Genomic DNA, 21255 nt, shown 5'->3' with positions numbered 1-21255 from the left:
CACACGAGTGACAAAACATTTAAATTATCACTTATTTTCATTTAATGTGTATGTGTACCTGTTGGTGGGAACACTCCAATGAGTGTCCTTCACTTGGAGCTTAATTAAAATCATTGACTGTGGAAATGTTGCTGGAGAAAAATTGGTCTACTGGGAAAAAAAAATATGGCTGGAGAATCATTTGTATGATTGTTTAAAGCTATTTGTGCGATGAAGCATCCATGTGGTAGCTTTATTGTCGCCTAAATCATTGCTCTTCTGAAAGGAATATAATTATGCCCTCTAGACAAGTATCCATTAAAATCCACATATCTGAATCTACAGCGATTGCATTTGACGGGGTTGAGTGCTTGTGTTTTATTATAAGGTCACTTCGGTACCTGTGAAGTCACAATAACTGTGCTTGGGCCGCTTCAGTGCAATGCTGCAAGTGCGTGCAGTTCACCCCGTGTTGAGAGATTTCCCAGAACGTGTGCGCATTTCTACATTTCTAGTAAAATGTAAAAAATGCATCCTAGTTAAGCCATAATTTTTTATTATAGATGTTTATTCTCACTTATACACAATATACAAATACATCAATAAGACAAGTCAGAAGTAAAAAAAAAAAAATGGGAGCAATGTCGAAATGGACCCAAAAATTTACCCAACAGTTTGTTTGTCCTCAGGACACTTGACGACATATGCTTGGTTAGAATGCTAATTTATCAGTTTTCCCATACATGAACAGCTGTTAAAATAATTTAATTTTTTGTCTAGAAGGGAGATGCATAATATAGCATATGTATTTAAGCTCATGCATACTCACATCCCCCGCAGAGGCAAAAACTAATAGAAATTGTAGAATAGGAAAAATCATAAATGGATGGATATTTTTTTATCATTCTAGGACCCTGAAATGTTCTTTAGACAGTAAACACCGCAAAAAATCAAATACACTCCAAGAACTGAAATAATGTTTTGTGAAATCAGTGATGCTATTTCCGGTTACGTATTTCTTTCGGTCCTTACTCAAATGGTCGCAACAATGCACTGCTCGTGCTCGTCTTGACTTATTTCTCCATCATAATGTAATTATCATAATAATTAATATTATCTGAATCGGTTGTGAATTGTCCTGTTTTTCCAACGTGTTTCACCGCGCACAAAAAACGGCACAAACAAGATAATATAGTCAAGTAAATAAAAATGAACACTTTTTGATTGCCTTCTAGATCTTTTTTGCTAGATATATAACAACCTTACCTTTGTTAACAAACTAAATAATTAGAAGAAATACATATATTATTTAGGGAAATAAAAAATGACAGTCGCGTTTGCTTTGCCGCCTCTGCCCCATCATCTGGCGCTGTATGTCATGTCTGCCGTGGCGAAGGGATCCAGGCAAAAATATCTCCGAAGGCCACAGCGGCCACCAAAACCAACCAGCTGTGTGATATTATCGGATATTATTGTGCGCCTTAGTTTTGCCCTAGCACACCGATTTTTTTTTTATCTGCTCTCATTACTTTGAATTACATCGCTCTTGTGTTGAAATCATACGAATTAATATTTTGGAATACATAACAACAGAAGCTTTCATTTCAGAGTAAATTTTATAATCGTGTGCCAAGATCTTTTATGTATAAGGAAATACATAACTTCTTAACTTAATTTTTGAAATCATCGCTTATCGCCGTTTCTTCTAAGTCAAAATGAGCCGGTCTCTGGTTTTCAAGGTATGCTTCAACTTCAATTTAATGGCATCAATGCTTTATTTTTGTTCATTTATTGTGTATATTGGCTGTATTTATGTATACATATGCTGCCGGTATTGCCTTTCTTTTAATTTGTAGATACATACTTACTTAATACAATATCATATACATAATTATATCCATTATGACGCTCAATTTTCCAGCTCTCGTTATTACATAACAATCAATTTATTCAATTTAGATTTTTTCAAGAGAGCCTATTATTTACCAATCATTTTACTATTAATTTCTACTTACATAATATATGTAATATTCTAAAGCTGTTTAATATTATTCAGTAATATTAAAGAGAATTGAGGAGAATAATAATAATGTCACGTTTTTTATTGAATCAGCAATGCTTGGTGGATGTTATTATAGCATTTAAGAAGCCTGCAGAAAGCAAGCGTAGGAAGAGGATTTATCAGCGTTCGACAGAATCATCATGCTGGGGCGCCTTTGGGACACTTCACAGATGAGGAGACAATGATGAGAGACACGGGTGAATGCAACAAATGAAAAATTTTATTTTAAAGAGCTTAATAACCCCCTAAAATCCTTTTTTCTTATCAGTTCGGAAACTGGCCCAAGAAAAAATCGCACCATTAGTCAAGAAAATGGATGAAGAAGAAAAACTGGATCCAAGCATTTTGCCAATGTATTTTGAAAATGGGGTTAGTTTATTTCCTTAAACTTTCAGGATTTAATTAATTAATTGTATGTTTAATTAGTTAATGGGAATCGAGATTCCTCCTGACTATGGTGGCACCGGCGCCTCCTTTTTCTCGAGCATCCTGGTTGTGGAGGAACTGTCTAAGGTTGACCCTGCTGTCAGCCTGGTTTGCGACATTCAGAACACCCTGGTCAACAGCCTGATAATGCAACTGGGGACCGAGGAGCAGAAAAAGAAGTACCTGCCAAGACTTGCCCAAGATACTGTAAATATTGTTGTCAGGTGAATAGATATCTTTTATTAAAAGCGATCTTTTTACAGGTTGGCGTATTTTGCCTGTCAGAGCCGTGGTCAGGATCTGACGCCTTCGCCATGAAGACCGTCGCAAAGAAAGACAACGACGACTTCATCATTGATGGTAGCAAAGTTTGGATTTCAACCGCTGACCAAGCTGGAATTTTCCTCGTCATGGCAAATGCTGACCCATCTGCCGTGAGATTTTTTAAGTAATAAAACGTCAGGGACCAAAAATATTCATTTAGGGCTATCGAGGTATCACAACATTTATTGTGGAAGCGGGCACTCCTGGACTGAGCATAGGCAGAAAAGAGAACAAGCTTGGCATCAGAGCTTCAAGCACCTGTCAGGTCATTTTTGACGGAGTTAGGGTAACTGCGCAATAGTTTGAAGCGTTTTTCGCAGATTCTGACAAGCTATGTGCTCATTGAAAAGGTTTCAAAGTCCAATATTTTGGGCGAATTCGGCAAGGGCTATCGGTACGCTGCTGGAATGCTGAACGAAGGCCGCATTGGAATTGGTGCCCAAATGGTCGGCCTTGCTCAAGGCTGTTTTGATGCCACCATTCCCTACACGCTTGAGAGAAAGCAGTTCAAACAGCCAATCTACGATTTCCAGGCATGCCCATTCTGAAATGTCAAGCTGGAGATCTTAATTTGCCTATACCAAACATAGGGCATGCAACATCAAATTGCTGACATTGCAACTCAAATCGAGGCAGCTCGTCTTCTGGTCTACAACGCCGCTAGGCTCCGAGAAGCTGGGGAGCCTTTTGTCAAGCAGGCCTCCATGGCAAAGCTGTTTAGCTCTCGTAAGTTTCACAATTATCAGTCTTGATAAATTTACACATTTACAATTATTATTTGTCACATCTACATGAAAACTTTTATTGGTGTTCAAATGAGAAAATGGTACCGAATAAAAGAATATGTTGTTAACATTTTGCAATTTGCAATTGTCTATTCAACATGTCTGTAGTAAGAGAGTGGCAAAATTTTGCTTTTTAAAATTCAATTTAGAAACAAATTTTTCATAGTTGTACTCTAGCAATATTTTTATTTTAGATCCTTTACCAAAAAGTCTCTTTTTGAACGAAATCTTAAACCAGTCTTGATTTTATTCTTTTATCCACACATTAAGCTTTTCCAGGAAGCAGGATATGGCATTTTCTTAACTGAAACTAAAAATTAATTTCATGGCTAAATAATTTTAAATGTTCTCACTGGCTTATTAGATTTACTATCACTTGTTTCCAGGTTAAGCTGTTAAAACTGTCGCAATTTTTAAAGCGTAATAATCCTGAAGTGGAATTATAATTTGCAGAAGTAGCAACATTGACAACTTCTAAGTGCGTTGAGTGGATGGGCGGTGTAGGCTTCACTAGGGACTTGCCCCAAGAGAAGTTCTACAGGGATTGCAAGATTGGCTGCATTTACGAAGGCACCTCGAACATCCAGCTCAACACAATCGCCAAGTTGCTCAAGCAGGAGTTCTCCTAAGACTTGTCAATTTGCACATCTAACTCACCAGGTACCTAATTTTAAAGCTTTCTAGCACCAGAAGTGCCATTTTAATCACACTTTTAAAATATATGATAATTTTTGCTGCTGTGAAATTCGTTTTTTTAGAAGAAATGAAATACCGTTATTTTTGTTGTCATCTTTACTTTTTTGTGAAAATAAATCAAAACATTTCAATCATACTCTAAATATTTATGACGACTAACCCTATTTAAATGCAGCTATAATGAGCTGACAGTAAATCTCTTTCAGAAACTAATTAACAGCATTTTAATGCTGCTCCCCTATTCTTGGTGGAGGTAAATTTGCACAGCATCATGCACTGATGGGTATACTTTGAGAGCGTTCTCCCCAACCAGTAGATCGCATTTTCTCAGTACCTCGTAAACGGGCGCTGTATAAGAAATTTAAAGTTCTCAATGTGATTATTAGCTAAATTTTTTCATACCGGTGCAACCAACAATTAGGAACTTAATGTCAATATCATGGTACTCGTCTCTAATAGCGCTTAACTGTTGTGCGGATGACGGATCAATGGTGCTCACTCCACTCACGTCTAAAATGATTACTTCCACCTAAATATCGAAATTTTATTTCGAAAGCTACCAAAAGCATTTGACTTACTTTTCTAAAACAATTTGGCCTGTCATTTTCACCATGGCAATTTTCAAATCCAAAGTTGTCTGCTCCCGTTAAGTCCGTTTCCCCTCGCTTCTGCAGCTGCAATTTTTCATTATTGGTTATCCCACCCTATGATTGCAAGCTCACCATCTTATTTTTGTTACGTCTGCGAAGTTGATCTTGGGGATTCACACCAGTCAAATTCGTGATTATTTCGTGCAAGCGTTGCCGCGTGGCGAAATTCAAAGAGCCGCTGTAGTGCACAATTTTGAAGCCAGGGATTTCGAAAGCCTGTAAAAATTATAATTTTACTGCTGGAGACTAAATCTAAAAATATTCAACTCACAGCCTTGTATCTTTGAATGTCCAGGTAGAGATCAGTGCCGTGAACGTTCCCAAGCAAGCAGGCATATGCTTTCAAACCCTATTTCAAAGTAAATTAAAAAAGTAACATATGGCTGAAGTGGACGCAATACCTGCATGAAAACTCTCAATGCTGACAAAACAAATCCGATGAGTAGACCGTAGTCAATGTCGATCAGTACAACCGAGAGGAAAACTGTAACCCAAAGAATGCCATCTGCTCTCGAAAGGCGCCAGAACGAGGGCAAATCCATAATTTGTAGCAAAATGGATCGGAGGGCCACTACGATGATGCTTGCCAAAACCGCCTGAAACATTTTTGTAGAAAGATAAAACTATGATATTAACACAAAGTCTCACCCGCGGCAGAGGCTCGAAAAAGTCAGCCACCCAGAGTAGGATAAACACTATGATAATAAGCGACGTAAGATTGGTCAGTTGAGTTTTTCCGCCCACGTTCTTGGAAACAATGCTTCTGCTCAAGGAAGCTGCAAACGGTATGCACGAGAAGCAAGAACCGACGACGTTTCCCAGACCCTAGAAAGTTTTGCGAGTTAGAGATAATCCTGTGATTTACCATGATAGTTTTAACAGCTTGTTTTAGTTGGCAGTTTCTCATAGATTTTTGAAATGTACCATTGCAAGCAGCTCTTGGTTCGCGCCCACTTGATAGTCCTCCCCGCGTGCCAAAATCAGAGCCATGGACATTACGGTCGTGTAAGAAACAACCGCGGCGACGAAACTCACGCCGAGCAGTTCAGATGAAAGACCTATTTGTGGAAACACCGGTTGTGGCAATCTACGGGTTGGAGCATTATTTCATTATTATACCCTTCCCGTGAATCAAATTATTACCCTTTCGGAATCGTACCGACCACTGGCAGTGCATATTTTCCTTCAAAATCCATGGAGCCGGATAAAATAACTCCAGCAATCACAATAATCAGCTCACAAGGAAATGGCACTTTTGTAAGTTTTGCAAATTGAGGCTGGAAAAGTGAGTCGGAATTTATTATTATTTGTAGCTCTCTCACGTAACGCTCTATATATGGTCTAAAAATAAGGCAAATTCATGCAATAAAGCTACCAATATTTGCACTTGCGAGCGCCTGCTGCAATAAACATGCATTGTTTGCCTTTCAGTGAACGAATCTCACTCACACACGCGCGCGCATACCTTGATAAAGTATATGCTGACAATTGAAGCAGTAATGCAAACGCTGGCAATCGTCATAGAGGCGACGATTGTGATTTGCGCATCTGTGTCGTTGAGGCTGTCCGTCAGTTTTTGCATTATCTCCGAGTAGGTCTGGTCATGGGCATAGTTAGTTAATAAACAAAATTTTGTTTTTCTAATACTTTCAATGAGGTCATACCTTCACTAATTGGAATGGGCCGCTATATCTAGTTGTTGTCACGCCAAGGATCGATTTTATTTGTGAAGTAAAAATGTGAATGCCTGCGCCGCAAGTGAAACTGTTTACCAATACATCAGAGAGAAGTGCGCACAAACTGCCCGCCCGTAACAGATACATCAATATCTGAAATGTGATTTTGATTACTTTTCTCATTAAAGTCAAAACTGTCATGGGAAGAAATTTGAAAGAGCTATAATTACCAGCCACATTGCTACTAAAAGTGAAATGTTAGCACTGACTTCTTCCGGCATATATGTTACGACAGTCGCAATACCGTTTTCATCAATCTTTGGGAAGGTGAATGAGGTGTTGTTTGAATATTCGTCGACCGCTCTCCCAACAATTAGAGACATTACAGCAAATGTTCCTACAACAAACGAAATCAATGGAAACTAGTGGACAAAAAAGAGATAATACCCATAGACGTGTGTCGAGAGGTCCCAAATAAAATGTATGGGATAACAGGGAAAACTGCCATGTAGATGCCAATGATAGCGGGGTTATTTGCAAGGAGTGCGTATGCCAATCCTGCAAACGTAATTAGAGCATTAAAAACATGTTTTACTAGTTAGAAAATAACGCCGATGAATCCATTATAATTATTATTCCTTTTGACAGTAGCTAAAAACATTTTAAAAGTATAATTGTGTTTATCGGCCGCACTTTGCACAGTTGCAGAGCTGCGTCTTTATGCTTGTAGAATATTATTAGTATTGGCTGCTCACGTACCTTGCGGAATTTGCATTATCGCAGCGGTAAAACCCGCAATCACATCGCAGGGCAAGTCTTGCCGGAAGCTGTACCTGGAAAGCCAATCTGCGATGGGAAATGTTGAGAGGAGCATTCGCTTTCCATCGACATGTCGACACTTATTCTTTAATGTTTGTATGATCCCTGCATTATTTCGCTTAACAAATTAAAGTTAATGGAGTAAAATCTATACTTTACCTTCATCATTAGGTTTTTCATATTCAGCCGCATCGTGGAAAGATTCTTGTGAGTGCACTTGTCTCTCGACAGTAACACTAATGTGCGGAACCCTTTCACCTGTGGATGACTTCATGGAGCGCTCCAAACTCCTTCAAAGCTGAAATTAATTGTGGTTTTAAATGAATATGACAGAGGTATAAGTGCGGTTGTGCTGCCCCCATACACTTGCTCGGACTTGAGTAGCTTTTTCAAAACCCAACCGCAATTAGAGTTATGGTGAGCGTCGTTAGCACTAGATGGTATTAATTTTGAATTTCATTAAGCAAAGCAAATTATTATATTCATTATGTATTAGGCTTGTACGTGTAAATCAGTTTATATTTGTCAGCAAATACGAGAAGTACTTAAAATAGTAAAAAAATATCAAACAAAATTAAGAAACTCCGATACTAATTTAGAGTTAATAATAGAGTACTAATTTTACCTTTTAATTTCTTAGGAATTTTCGATATAAATTTTGATATTTTTTTCATTTGACCCAGTAACTTAAAAGCAATTGAAAAGCAATACGTTAATGCTTAATATATTGCACAAACACGTGCAAGAGTTTTTAGCTAGAGCATAATATATTTCAAGACAAGAAATGGAAACCGACAAACGGAAACCTAGTTTTTTTCCTGTCCAGCAGAAAAAACAAGATCGAAAATATGTTTTTAATGGGATCAGAGAGGAAATAAAAAAATCCCATTCTATATATAATACGCGCTGTATTTTAATCGCTAAAACCAAACCTGTGATTTATGAGGAATACCAAAACATGCACATGTAAAAATGCGTAGAACTCTCTTATAAGTATTTAAAAATATGATTTAATGAAAATCATTTAATTCTCATTAACTGTATTTTGGGAAAATTTAATAAACTAAATAATACCGAACGATTCTATAATAATTTGTTTTCAAAGTGTTATCATGTGACTCTATTCTCGTTATTCTCATTATTAAAAGTAAGGATACATAGAGGAATTACATAGGGTTGATAAGTTTTGTAAGGGGATTAATTAAAATGCTTTATTCTCAATCAGCCATTCACTTTTGTTAGTTAGCTTCTGTTTTGGGGGAAGTTCTATAAACAAAGCCATTCACACTAAATAAAAATCTGCAGTATTTAACACGTTTTAGTATCAATGGTAGAGTCACAATTTCCGCTCGCTTTACACTTCTCGGTCTGATGGGAACAATCAATGTAAATGGCCTATTCTACCGAGAAGTGTGAGTTGTTCAAAAAGAGTGAGTTCTCCATAGGTATGAAACGAGCGATCACACCATATACCTTGCGTAAGGAAGTTGCATAGCTATAGGATTAAATGAAATGAAGCAAAAGCCAATGTATATATTGTAAAGTAACAAATTATGGAGGAGACCAAAGTATTAATTGAAATCGGATATATGTATCCAAAAATTTATAGAAAAAAGATTCAAACTTTGAAAAAAGTTAGAGAAATGAAAAGAGTAATCGAAGTGTTCAAAATACTGTTTTCTAGTTAGAGTTATTCATGTTATTAAGAATTACTGATAGGGATAATATAAATTTACAGCGCATATATGAAGGTGACTTAATTTTTGCAAGAATAAAGAAAAGCAGGTACTCACCAATTGATCTAAAAGACCTGATAAATTTCCTGTGGTAACGTTCCCCGTCCCCACAACTGCTGGGACATCAATCAAGGAAAGAATGGTCTTGTGAGTAACGCGACTGGCCAGAAAATAATGTGTGTCTGTGTGCAGGTCGAGTGGACACGCGCACCACCACTCCTGGGCTATTTTATCTGCCGCTCTGTCAACACATTAATTGAGGGGCCAATGCGGCCAATGTGTGCGTGAGCCTATTTATTTATTGCATGAAATATAAAATTGTTTGCTCAACATATTAACAAAATATATTGCTTCTGTACATCAAGAGAAGCGTCAAAGTCAAGGTTTCATCAGTGTATTTTTATTTGGTAAATGTAATAAATTAAAAACGTGTCGTCATCGCCTCTCTGGCAACAAGAGGCGTCGTGGAGCAGTCCCTGTATACCTTAAACTTTCTCAACGTTTGAATGACTATCAAGCGTGCATAACGACGCACAAGTACTGACGACTTTGATACAATGCTGCCAAAGGAATACAGTACTTATTTTAGGAATTTCAAGGACCGCAATAATGAGAAAGCAGAATGGCTGGGAAAAATAATCTGTGGTCTTGCCAAATATTGACTATTTTTTAGATGGGCTAGAAAGAAAAAAGTGGAAATAATGTTTCCAGCTGTATTTTATTTTTCCGCATATATTTGATCAAACATCGCCATAATATAAAATATTAATTTAGTTTTATATAAGCATAAGTTAAATATTACAATACTTTTTTCCTAACTATTCTTGTCTGAAAAAAGGGATTCCTAAAAAATTTGTTCAAGAGAGCAACTTTACTCCTTTTTGCAAGTGGGGAAGACTGGAACTGTTGCTAACTTCAATTAAAATTACCAACGTGATAAAAAGATATTAGATTAAATCAGGCCAACCATGAGTGGCTGCACATAAGGCACGATCACACAGCTCAAATAATATACCTATTATAGTTTTAATTGTAATAGCTGCCCATCAAGGTTTCATGCAGATTGGCTGTTTATGAATACACAAATTTTTATTTATTGCTTTTAATTGCAAAATGTATCAATATAAAGCCTTTCAATGAGGTTAAGTATTGGCTTTGCATGAAGCAGAGGAATAGGGTTGCACTTGAAAATTGATAATCTCAATCAGGCACAATGGTGATGGTCAGTCTTTGTTCAGGCCACTTGAAGGTTTTAGGAAGAATCATCTAGAAAAAATAATTAATTAAGAAGTTGAATATTGACGGTCATTTGTCATGAAAAACTAATATGAACTTTATACAGCACTGGGTTGGAGGTTTAAATTGAAAATCTGGAAACTATTAATAATCAGAGCTGTGCTGCTTGTAAAGAAAATGTGTTGATTTCAGATTTTTTAATTGAACTCAAGGCTATAGTCATTTGTAATAAATTAGAATGAAGCCATTTGTTAACGTTTAGGTACTTTTCCGCTATTAAAACAGTCGTTATCTAAACGAGGCCCTTACATTTTCAGCGTTGCTGAGCTCTTCAAGGCTCTCTGCCATGTCATTCTCCATTTCAGGCGGCACCAGCATTTGGAGCCAAGTGCGTTGAGCAGCATAGGGATTTTCGGGGTCAACAAAGGTGCCAGTAACCGAGGGGGACACAAGGGTTATTGCAGAGTTGTTCAAAACGCTCTTGAATGTGAAGTGCCTGCCGTGTGACACTCTACCCCTGAAAATGCCAAGCAGGAACATAATACTTAAATCATTTTTGATTTATGTAATAGATAAAGGTATCTTGGTTTAAAGTTAAAAGACATGCAGAGGCAACAACTCAAATCTAATCCCTTGGAAACAACTATCTAATCTGGCAAGTACAGCTATTTTTTTGTTAATAACAAAGACAGTTATTATGAGTCTTCACGATGTTATCATCTGCTACGCTTGAGTGTACTGGGCTAAAGAATACAAGCGAAAAGGGTCAACATGTAATGCACCTAGAGAAAACGTCATCTTCTATTTCTGGCCATTCCGCTCTGATTTGATAATATGCACTCTAACAAATGCAATAAATATTTGATTTGCTGAGAGTTGAATCGCGCTATATAAAATTAAGAACATACCAAACAAAACAAGCGTTTGGTTGTAAATGTAAAGATGATTAACTTGTTGAATGAAAGCTTTTTCATAGCATAGTTCACAGCAGAAGTTTCCGACTAGGGATGCTGTTATATTGCTGGTAGTGAGCAGCTTCAAAAGCTGCCAATAAAGGCAAATAATCACTTCATAAAAGTGAGCCTAGAGCCAATAATAGCAGGGAGGACCAATAACTTTATTATATGATTATTAATCATGTTAGCTTAAAATTAGTGCTGAAAAATCATCAAGAGTTTCAACCATTTTTGTACCTAATTGCTAGGGGCAATAAGCTTCCTGCCTCCCTGTTGAAGATTAAATGCAAGGACTTGAGTATTCTAATGCTATCCATATCTGCTGCGTCGTTGCCATCTTCAGCGTTAAAGCTCCTGGAGATTAAATAAAAAATTAAACCCTCCAGTAATTTGGCTCTCAAACAGCCAACTTACGAGCTTAGATCTTCGTTTCTTTCATTTCTGTTTGGTGTGATGCACGCTCTTGTTTGCAATAAACCTTTTCGAAGGGCATTCCTTATTTTTTCGCTGTCATCTTCTGTTAAAGTTGCTCTCTCAGGGCTTTCATTTTCATCCTGCATAGAATTAGTTATCACGTGATCACTTTTATTACAATCAATCACATACAATGTAGGCTGGATTCAATTTTTCCGACCACGAACATCTGGCGCTAACTCCACTCAAATTTGATCCATCGTTGTTGATTCCCTTTGAAACTTCTTCCGCGACGGATGGATCAAGTTCCAGCATGCTTTCTCCTCTCCTCATGTCTGTCACCAGCCAAGGACCGCCTGCACTATGAAAATGAGTTCATTATTGCACCGACAAACAATTTTTAATGGAATAAATAGATTAGGAATGGACATCTAGATCTTATCTTTTATCTTACCACGGCAATCTCCTCAGAATGTCGATCACACCTGGCCCATTCCAATGCTGAGCAATTCTCAACTCTTCAGCACAGATACCAACAATCTGATAAACAAAATATAATTTATCCAGTTAGTTAAAATGGTTCACAACACTAACGAGTTGTTTTTAAATTATACAAGGCTGCGAGAGGACAAAAATGATGTATATGTGTTCATAAAAGGATAAGCCTTACAGTACAGGATGCGTCATCTGTGAAGTCATAGTCATGTTTATTTTGCATCATTTGTTTTCCTTAAACCCCTCTAACCATGAATCAATAAAAGTTTAATATATTTACTTATAGAAACACTTTAATTTATCTGTAAACAAATATGGCGTCATATTACCCACTTACACAGGAAAAGCATTCATTATGAATGTTGTTATCATAACAAAAGCTATTGAGGTTTTTTAACTGCGCGCAAAGTATAATATCACACTTTAGATCTTCAGAGATGCACAGTGATCGCTTCAGCCCCTTATTCTATTCAAAAATCAACTCATTAAAAAAATAATATATCATTATTAAATGCAGACGATTATAGAGAATAACAAAGGCACGCATTTAATTGAAATATAATATTATATTAAATTTATTATTTAATAAATTTTTTTTAGCATACCTGAACAAACGAGATCAATCCAGTTGGCGATCTTAGCTGGCCGAGCTGTGGATCAGGTGCCATAAGCAAGTGCTGCAATCTTGATTCACCTCCATCTAAAGGCGTATGCCAGGAGACATGATCACCAGCACACAGAGTGTTTTCTGAAATTAAAATAACCCGAATAAGATATAGAAATTCCTTTTTGGAAGCACCTTACGTGATTGAAAAACATATTTAGCGAGAGCCTGAAGAAGGGTGGCAGGCCAAGTTGGAGGGGTAATTTCTTCGATTTCCCTTTTCAGCCTGAAAGTGAGTTCAAAACCAAAGCCGCTGGGTTCATCCCCGTCAGATAAATTGTGGACGCGACCATCGCCGTGAAGATCGGAGAGGCCAAAACTAAGAGGGGTCAAGCAGTTACGCACAAGTGATGAAACACAATGAGATAGTTTATCTTACGTTATGTAATGCCAGTGGGGTGGAATTCCCTGATCCACTTGTCCAGGATTAGCGTACATGCTAATGTAGTCAAGGGGATCTGGACCTCCAAGCCTGGAATTGAAAAAAAGCATTGCTGCAACTATGACCTATCATATAATTGGAAGAAAATTTCATTCAAAATAATGGTGTGTAAAGAAATGGTTGCTGTGGCCCTATACTTTAAAAAAATCAGCTTATCAGATGAGTAAAATGTTTAGGAAATTAACTAATTCACCTTATTCACGGTCATTTTGAATATTCTTTGGAGCTTGAGGTTTGTTGGTGTTTTACAGATCTAGCCTTGACTTGCCTAGACCAAAAATTATTGGACACATAGAGGAACTCACACAGGGTTCGCAAAAACCCGCATTTTTGCAAAATATGCCCACTGAATTGCAAAAAATGTTTTTTGCGTTTTTTTCTTGCGCTTGTTTTAGAAACACTCCCGATTTTCCCTACTACCTCAAAGCTTATATGCCTATTTTAAACAAATGACGAGCGTTCTTTGAAAAATATTAATTAACTTTGATTTTTAAACTAGTTGTTAAATTTAAAACCGATTTTGTTTGACATTTTGACAAATTTCATGAATCTCTTTACATTTTGCAAAACGTTCTCCAACCAAAACTGTCAAGCACTAGCGACCGCATTTACAAGCTGCACCCTTCAGACGCAGACAGCCCCATAAGAAATTCCTAAACACGTTATTTCTATTTCTATCCAGACACATCCGCCTGTTAAATTTCAGCCACGTGCCTGTCGCCCGCCCCGAATTTTTTTGCTTATTGACGTTTTTCTATTAATATTATTCTTGATGTTAACGACACAAATCCGATTCAAAAGCAAAAAATATTTCGTAGTCCTTGTCAAAATAAACAGTTAAGTATTATAGTGCTAAAATCGTCAAAATATGTATTCGCCAATTTTTTACGCGTTTTGACGCACGCAGTGACTCACTCGCGCTTGGCTGTCATCATCTGCATTTTGATTTATACAAGTTTTTAAATGCGAAACGGCTTACGGCTTTAATATCGAGAGAGACCCCCTCAGAGATCGACAGAGGAAAATTCCCACGCGCGTTCATATCACACTAGCATGGGAATCAATGAAGAGCGAGAGCGCAACAAGTGTTTTTCGACTGGAATATATATGATGCATACTTTTGCTTAAGGCAGTCAATGAAATGAATGATCGCACTTAGTAAAACAACCGCGAGAGACTGAATATACAAATGAACAATCCGCAAAATAACGCCCAACTTAATTAAACGATTAAATTATCGCATTAGAAAATTTTAATTAAATAATACGAGACCATCAAATTTCAGATACTTCCTTGGTCAAAAATTTTTGTTATGTCAAAAAACGTGAAAAAATACGTAAAAAATTCATTCGATTTGATTAAACAATATACTTTTTCGCCAAAATAAAATCCTTTAAGCTATCTAAGATCTAAGCAATAGTAGTTGTTACCCAATATCAATAGGCTTAGCTGACGCACATCTTACCACAGAATTAAAGTTTCAAGATATAGGTGTGCTTGGAATTGTATTTTCTAAATATAATAAAAAAAATCCTTAATAATAACATCCCTAATGTTCAATTTACAGGTAAGGTCAATAGCTTTCAACTTAACCTAAAACTTCACACATTTATTTACCAAACATTTCTTCTGAACCATATTTTCATGCTTGTGTTTCGTGTCTAACTTTTCTATCAAGTTGTGTTCGTCGTACGTAATAAAGCTTGACCTCAAGAGAAATAAAATCGATTTATGTAACGCTTTTCCAAGCAAAAGAGAAGCGCAAAAATACATTTTACCGCAGCTCTCGAACATGCATAAAAATAACCAGACATTCGAGTGCCTCATAGGACAGCCGTAAAATTAAACTGTGTGCTGATACTTACCAATATTTAACGACTGAATTGACCTGCAGGGGATTAGGCTGGTCAGGGTACACCCTTCTGCACAGATTGTAGAGGGCATCGAGGCCTGGAGGTGGAAAAACAGGAGCACGTAAAAGTCTCGGACGCGGGCTGTCGCATTCCTCCATGTTTACCCTGTAGTTAACGAAATCAGCCGGCAGAGGCGCACTGCTTGACTGCTGCCTGTCAGTGACTGAAGAGGCGAACTTTTCACAGGGAAGAGTGATCAAGTGGGGAAAAAATCAGCTTTGCAAATAAGTTTAAATTACATGCCTATTTTTTAATTTGATGCAGCTGCTAAATTTAACATTTTAGTGTTATGATTAATTGCAGCCAAAGCTAAATAGCGTGAATAGGTGAAGAGTATAATCACTGATAAAAGAACAAAAATTTAAAATTTAACGTAACATTAAGTTTGGAATCTCAAGATAAAAATAATTATTCGCTTCATAGGCATATTAAAATAAAATAAAATTTGTTTCTGTATAAAAATATTTTTAATGCGACATTTTAACAATATCAAAATTTAACTGACTTTTCAGTAAAACTCGATAAAAATAGATGACTGATTTCCGAAAATTGTTATTACGGTTATTGCATAAAAAATTACATCTTGCTTCTCTTGGCAAAAAACGCTATCATTGCTTCAAAGAAATCTTCAGAGGTCCATCGTTCCTCTAAGAGCTCGATTTCTGCTGCGTTAATCTTGAGCAGATGCTCTTTTTCCCAGCGCCGCACCATCTTCTTACCATGGTTCATGGCCTTAAAATTTGATTTAATTAATCAAATAGGGAAATTCCAATACAAATGCTTACAATGCAATTGTACTCTTTTGCCAGCACTTGAAGGTGGGGCCAAATTTCTTTGTCCAGGTTCGAGCTGACCCTGGACACAAGTCCGCAGTTTAGAGCTTCTTTGGCATCCAGTACTCGGTTGAAATACAAAACCTCAGCTGCCTTAAAATGAAAACTTTCAATCAAATAAGTTTAGTAATAAAATAAACCAACCAGACTGTGCCCCATAATTTTTGGAAAAGTGTAGGAGGAGCAGCCTTCTGGGGTAAACGCCAGCTTCACAAATGGGCAGTTGAACGTTGCCTGTGTAGAATGAAATAATACTTTGATGATCAAGATTTAATTAAGTAGAAGCAAACCGTATCAGAGGCATAAACAACATCACAGAGTGCGAGGGTGGTCACAGCTATTCCGTAAGCAGGACCGTTAACCACAGCCACCAAGACTTTGGGGAACAGAATGAACTGGTCTACAAATACTCTGAAAGTTCAATTTAATCATTCACAACCATAACGATTTCTAGGCAAATATCTACATACTTCAACACATTGGCAGCCTGTTTAATTTTTGTGCTGATCTCCTCGGTGTCTCCAGAAGCAAAACCAGCAGTAGTGGCCGAAATATCATTGCCACTTGAATAAAATCCACCAGAACCTGTGATGGCTGTAATATTTGTGGCAGGGTCGTCAGCAGCTTCTTTGAGGGCAGAGGTCAAAGCCTCATAAACCTGAAAACCATTATTATTTTTAAACATTTTAAAAGTTCTACTGACATTTTTATGGCAAAATAGCCCCCGGCTTAAAGTAAACAACACAAAACATCTTACCTCTAGACTTAACGCATTTCTCCTCATTGGATTGTCAAGCTGAATCACCCTCAGTCCATCTTTCAGAGTAACTTTAACCCCAGGATAGCTTGTGACTGCCATTCTATAGCGGCTAACAACGTGCACAAACTAAACGTTTTATAAAATTTCTGATTGCCGGAGATTGCATGTAATCACTGTGAACCCCACTGATAAGAGTTCGCCCAAGTACAAAGGTTTAAACTCCAGCTGGCGAGCCTATTGTTAAAGCTTCCGTTGGTGATTGGTCTTTAGGAGAGCCAACAGAGAACAGAGCTCATGCCCGGGAAGCAATAAGCGTATATTATAACAGGCTTAATATCATTGTATGGTTTTTACATTTTTTTCACTTCTGTTTAAAAAAAACAGCACAAAAAATTGAAAAGCTTTAGGGCTGATAAGAAACATTTGTTTACTTCATTCAAACAAATTGATTTTTTATTCTTGTTTGCTTTTTCGGAACATCGCGCTGAGAGATTCCCGCTGCAAACTGTATTATTTGCGGTTTTATTTCTTGAGGTTTCGCTTATAGTGGTGGTGCATGGCTATAATTATGTGTGTTCAAATTGGTTCAAAAATGCTTAAGTGCTTGTATATGTATATAAAAAGGAGAAAAAAATTAAGTAATAGATTGGCATATTTTTTGCTAATTTTTTATCCGTGCCGTTATTTTCTTGATATAATATTACAGTTGTTTATTTACTGGGATTTTTACTCGTAATTAAATTTAGCATTTTGTACCTTTATTTTTAATTTACTGAACATTATTCATGGCTTGATATAAAACACGCAAATCACTTTTCTGAACTCTTTAACTTTCAACATTTTCTTCAAGGGAGCATGGTCGTTGCATTAATTGTTGCGGTCGTCTGAACATAATCAACATCATATCCATGAGGAACTACAAAATAAAATTGATTCGGGCATTTTTGTTTTTTAATTAAATTTTGCATGATATTACCAAATGTGTCAATCGAGAGCATTATCACAAAACCTGTGAGGACAGATAGGTACTGTATTATCCCTGCGTGGCACTTGGCTCTTTCTCGAGGCAGCACTTCAAAGAAAGTCACGTAAAGAAGTGTCCCAGCGGCTAAAGCTTGAAGTGCCTGCAAACATTGATTCAAATTAATAAGCCGCAGTAATTCTAGTAATTATAGAACGCAAAGCATTTTTGAATTGATTTTAAAATTTTCAATTATTGCACTATAAATAATGAAAGTGGATAGCTATAATTTTTTGTCAAATAATTTGATCATGCGCGATTTAAAAATATTTAGATGTACAATAAAAATGTTGCATTTTTCGTATTTTTCCCTTGTATTCTAACACTCTAAAGCAGCACCGTTTCCTTTCCCTATTTATCTGACAAGCAATCACGCAGATGTACAACAAATATGAATATCTGTATTTATTTTTACTCAAGGGTCAAATTTTGGTATAGTGTGGTCTGCTGGAAACATGGATGCACGTGAAAGGTAGCTTTTGTTGACAGTAAATATTCGCGTGCAAAATATTTCATATTTAGGAGTTAAGTGCGAGGCCCGCGGCAAGAAAAATTTGGCATTATACGACGAAAGTCAACCTTGATCATATCAATTGGCTACTATAAGACGTTCAGCTTCATTCATTCGGTAGTGTTTAATTTTAAAGCTGTCGTCCCTGGCTTGCACTGTGCTATTAATTACAATGTTTATCTCTGTACACCCTGAAGTAATTTTATCCTCTCCAGCGACTTAAATAGCGTCTATGTCATGTTATTGAATACGCACTATTGCATCTCATAATATGTTTCGATATCATTAATATTTTCTATTAATTTCTTATCTTTCTCTCTTCTACGCATTACAATGAAGTAAAGTACGTTGATCGCTGATCCTTTAATATAAACAAACAACTATATAAGATTATCTGTTTAAAGTAACAATAATAATAAATAAATAATGATGGCTGTACCCTGCGTGGAAAATTAATTCTGGACGCTTTAACTATAATAGTGAAAATTCTCTGAAGAAAATTTAAATAACGCATTCTCGTACTATATACAGAGAATGCGCTGTTTAGGCCCTTCATATGGCCTCATCAGCAGTACTTTAGCTACAAAACAAAACTCATATTAACCGCAGTATATAAGCTGCAGAGAATTTCCACACCGGGTATAGTCGTCATTCAGATTTCCTTAAATTTAATTTTCGTATATCATTGTAACAGGCTTGGCTCCGTGATGTCTATTAATATTAAAATCAAACTGAATTAATCAAACCTGAATGAGCAATCCTCCTGGCTCCCCTGAGCCCATGAGCATCAGTCCTATCAAAATCCCCAGCGATGACATTCCTGAGAAAACTGCCATAAACGTAACATGGAATTTTCGGGTTGTCCTTGAGGCCCCCCAGCCAGAGCACATTTCCATTCCCAGACAGAAAGCAATCACTAACTTGTGCGTTGATACCTTAATTTTTCCATATTTTTATTGAAAATTATACCGCACAAAATTTTTTGAGCCTACCGCGAGTAGCAGGAACAACACGTTTGTGGTCGAATTTTGCAGACCAATTGCTAGCCCCTCTATTACTGCATGAATTGAGAGGGCTAATAGGGCCAACAGTCCGCTTGTTGCTGTCATTGGTTGCTCCTTTAGGGATGAGCGTCGACTGTGACTGTGACCGTGGCCGTGAACAGAGTCGCCTTTTTTGTCCGTGGAGGCTATGTGACTCTCGTGCGCCTCCGACTGCACGACCTATGCGAAAGTAAGTATGGGCCCTTTTAAAATGCGTCTTTGTTCAAAAAACTTGAAAATTCACATGACTTACATGCTTGCTGTGGCATTCAGTGGCTCCATAGTGGTGGAGGCCAGATGTGTTTCTAATCAGAGAAGTGGCCGCTGAAGGCCTCGGCTCTTGCTCTACCACCCCTGTTGGTGGACAGTGGGAATGCGAGTGCGAAGAAGGACCGCTTTGCGGCGTAGCCTCGATGTGCTCGTAGTGCGAGTGCTGGTTTCGGTATAGAGAACTGTGGACCAGCTAGCAACGTTATTTTTATTCGTCATTTTAAATATATTTTTACATTTTTAATAGTTAGTAAAAATACCTCGTCCAGACCGTACACAATGAAAAATCCAGCTGTCAGCAAAACTTCTGTCAGAGGGAAATTCTTGAGTATTGGTGGAAAATTCGGATCTGCCGTGATGACATCGTCAATATTTTTCCTGACTTCAGGGAGCATGTGGGTGAGAGCAGTTGCGAGCAGGACGCCAGCTCCAAAACAGAGAAGTGCCGATAACACGACTTGCGATCTAGGTGACTTTTGGCACCCATGCCGGGTCCACCTGTAATGCACATTCAAATGCCCTATATTGAGTAAAATTTTAACATTTACCCAGATCGAGACAGAACTATAAAAAACTTCATTATTTATGGTGTGATTTTTACTAGCCAAATATTTTTTAAGCTTATCTTTCACATGACATATATGTTCAACCTATATTGATAAAATATTTTCCAGCTATGTGAATCCAAGGGTAATTTAATTTAAATAATTTGATTTTAAAAAGAGGGCACTGAGGAAACTTCTGATGATTGAGCTTTATATCTAACTTTCATTGTTCATATTATGAGTTGTATTGAAATTGAGAAACAATGACATACATAAATTTAAACTGGTTCTTTTTAATACATTCTAAAACTATATTAAGCGAGCTTTTTGTTCCCTAGTCTGTAAATGTATCATATACAACAGCGAGGAATTTTTTTTTAAAAAAATATGAAATATTCTTGAGGAGCATTTGAATGACTGCTGGTATCTGCAATTTAAGTTTTTTTGTGGTGCTATAGGTACAATGCTAAACGCTATTGAGACCTATTCACAACAGACAATTTTCCCCGTCCTAAAATAACCTGCGACCAAACAAAAAAGAAGTCGACGTGCTTTAAATTCTTATATTGAAAATGGGTACACTCACTTCAAAGCAGAAGATAATTTGATAGGGATCACTCCGAGCGTAAAGGACACCAGGCCCAGAGTGACCAGTGCAATCCACTTGGCGGCGGTTGGGTCCATTTCACGTGATTCTGTTGTCGTGTTCTCTCAGTTGCACATGTGTGCTCTCGACGGCATGCGGCACGCTTCTATTTCCAAGCGACTCAGGCGAGCCTTACCAAGCTCTCTGCTAAGAAAATGCTTTCAAAACATGTGCACAGTCACACAATTCTGAAAGAATGTCTACAGATATTTATGGAGATATGCGTGAGATGAAAAATTTATGGTGCCTTTAATAAACCTAATTCTTTTGATTGCTTTTTAGAACTATATAAATATACAAGAACCACATTGATAGTCCAAAGCAAAGAGGAATTTGTGAACTAGAGAAAATAT

At 37.1% G+C, this 21255-nt stretch overlaps 5 protein-coding genes across 5 annotated transcripts; 1 reads left to right on the top strand and 4 right to left on the bottom strand.

Annotated features, from left to right (window-relative positions):
- The first annotated feature begins 1438 nt into the window (after nt 1–1438).
- LOC135938480 (short/branched chain specific acyl-CoA dehydrogenase, mitochondrial-like) lies at nt 1439–4408 on the top strand. Its single transcript, XM_065482129.1, has 9 exons — nt 1439–1718; nt 2118–2238; nt 2310–2410; nt 2468–2674; nt 2731–2901; nt 2952–3077; nt 3142–3324; nt 3382–3517; nt 4030–4408. The coding sequence occupies exons 1-9, from the start codon at nt 1695–1697 to the stop codon at nt 4203–4205; spliced, it is 1245 nt and encodes a 414-aa protein (XP_065338201.1). The 5' UTR covers nt 1439–1694; the 3' UTR covers nt 4206–4408.
- On the bottom strand, nt 4351–9368 carry LOC135938477 (prestin-like). The gene is made up of 16 exons (XM_065482123.1): nt 9211–9368; nt 7577–7715; nt 7358–7522; nt 7046–7156; nt 6829–6995; nt 6587–6751; nt 6388–6519; nt 6066–6199; nt 5847–6009; nt 5571–5747; nt 5324–5518; nt 5194–5271; nt 4995–5138; nt 4851–4946; nt 4675–4801; nt 4351–4620 (listed from the first exon to the last, which is right to left on the bottom strand). Exons 2-16 carry the CDS (start codon nt 7689–7691, stop codon nt 4511–4513), a joined length of 2079 nt encoding a protein of 692 aa, XP_065338195.1. The 5' UTR covers nt 7692–7715; nt 9211–9368; the 3' UTR covers nt 4351–4510.
- A 484-nt stretch (nt 9369–9852) lies between these two features.
- Nucleotides 9853–15401, bottom strand: Su(fu) (suppressor of fused). The gene is made up of 10 exons (XM_065482124.1): nt 15226–15401; nt 13298–13390; nt 13059–13237; nt 12860–13002; nt 12214–12299; nt 11952–12120; nt 11760–11899; nt 11583–11699; nt 10699–10906; nt 9853–10419 (listed from the first exon to the last, which is right to left on the bottom strand). Exons 1-10 carry the CDS (start codon nt 15369–15371, stop codon nt 10354–10356), a joined length of 1347 nt encoding a protein of 448 aa, XP_065338196.1. The 5' UTR covers nt 15372–15401; the 3' UTR covers nt 9853–10353.
- A 316-nt stretch (nt 15402–15717) lies between these two features.
- Nucleotides 15718–17088, bottom strand: Dci (Dodecenoyl-CoA delta-isomerase). Its single transcript, XM_065483099.1, has 6 exons — nt 16864–17088; nt 16577–16764; nt 16397–16517; nt 16251–16340; nt 16059–16199; nt 15718–16005 (listed from the first exon to the last, which is right to left on the bottom strand). Exons 1-6 carry the CDS (start codon nt 16963–16965, stop codon nt 15850–15852), a joined length of 798 nt encoding a protein of 265 aa, XP_065339171.1. The 5' UTR covers nt 16966–17088; the 3' UTR covers nt 15718–15849.
- Nucleotides 17089–17627: 539 nt separating this feature from the next.
- On the bottom strand, nt 17628–21053 carry LOC135940388 (zinc transporter ZIP1-like). Its single transcript, XM_065485257.1, has 7 exons — nt 20843–21053; nt 19972–20209; nt 19695–19904; nt 19391–19621; nt 19145–19333; nt 17843–17990; nt 17628–17782 (listed from the first exon to the last, which is right to left on the bottom strand). Exons 1-7 carry the CDS (start codon nt 20938–20940, stop codon nt 17712–17714), a joined length of 1185 nt encoding a protein of 394 aa, XP_065341329.1. The 5' UTR covers nt 20941–21053; the 3' UTR covers nt 17628–17711.
- Between the last annotated feature and the right edge of the window lie 202 nt (nt 21054–21255).

Source organism: Cloeon dipterum, chromosome 3, assembly GCF_949628265.1.
Source record: "Cloeon dipterum chromosome 3, ieCloDipt1.1, whole genome shotgun sequence".
In the NCBI taxonomy this organism is placed as follows: Eukaryota; Metazoa; Arthropoda; class Insecta; order Ephemeroptera; family Baetidae; genus Cloeon; species Cloeon dipterum.
Note: the sequence above shows the minus strand (reverse complement) of the source record. Positions and strands in the feature narration are given on the sequence as shown.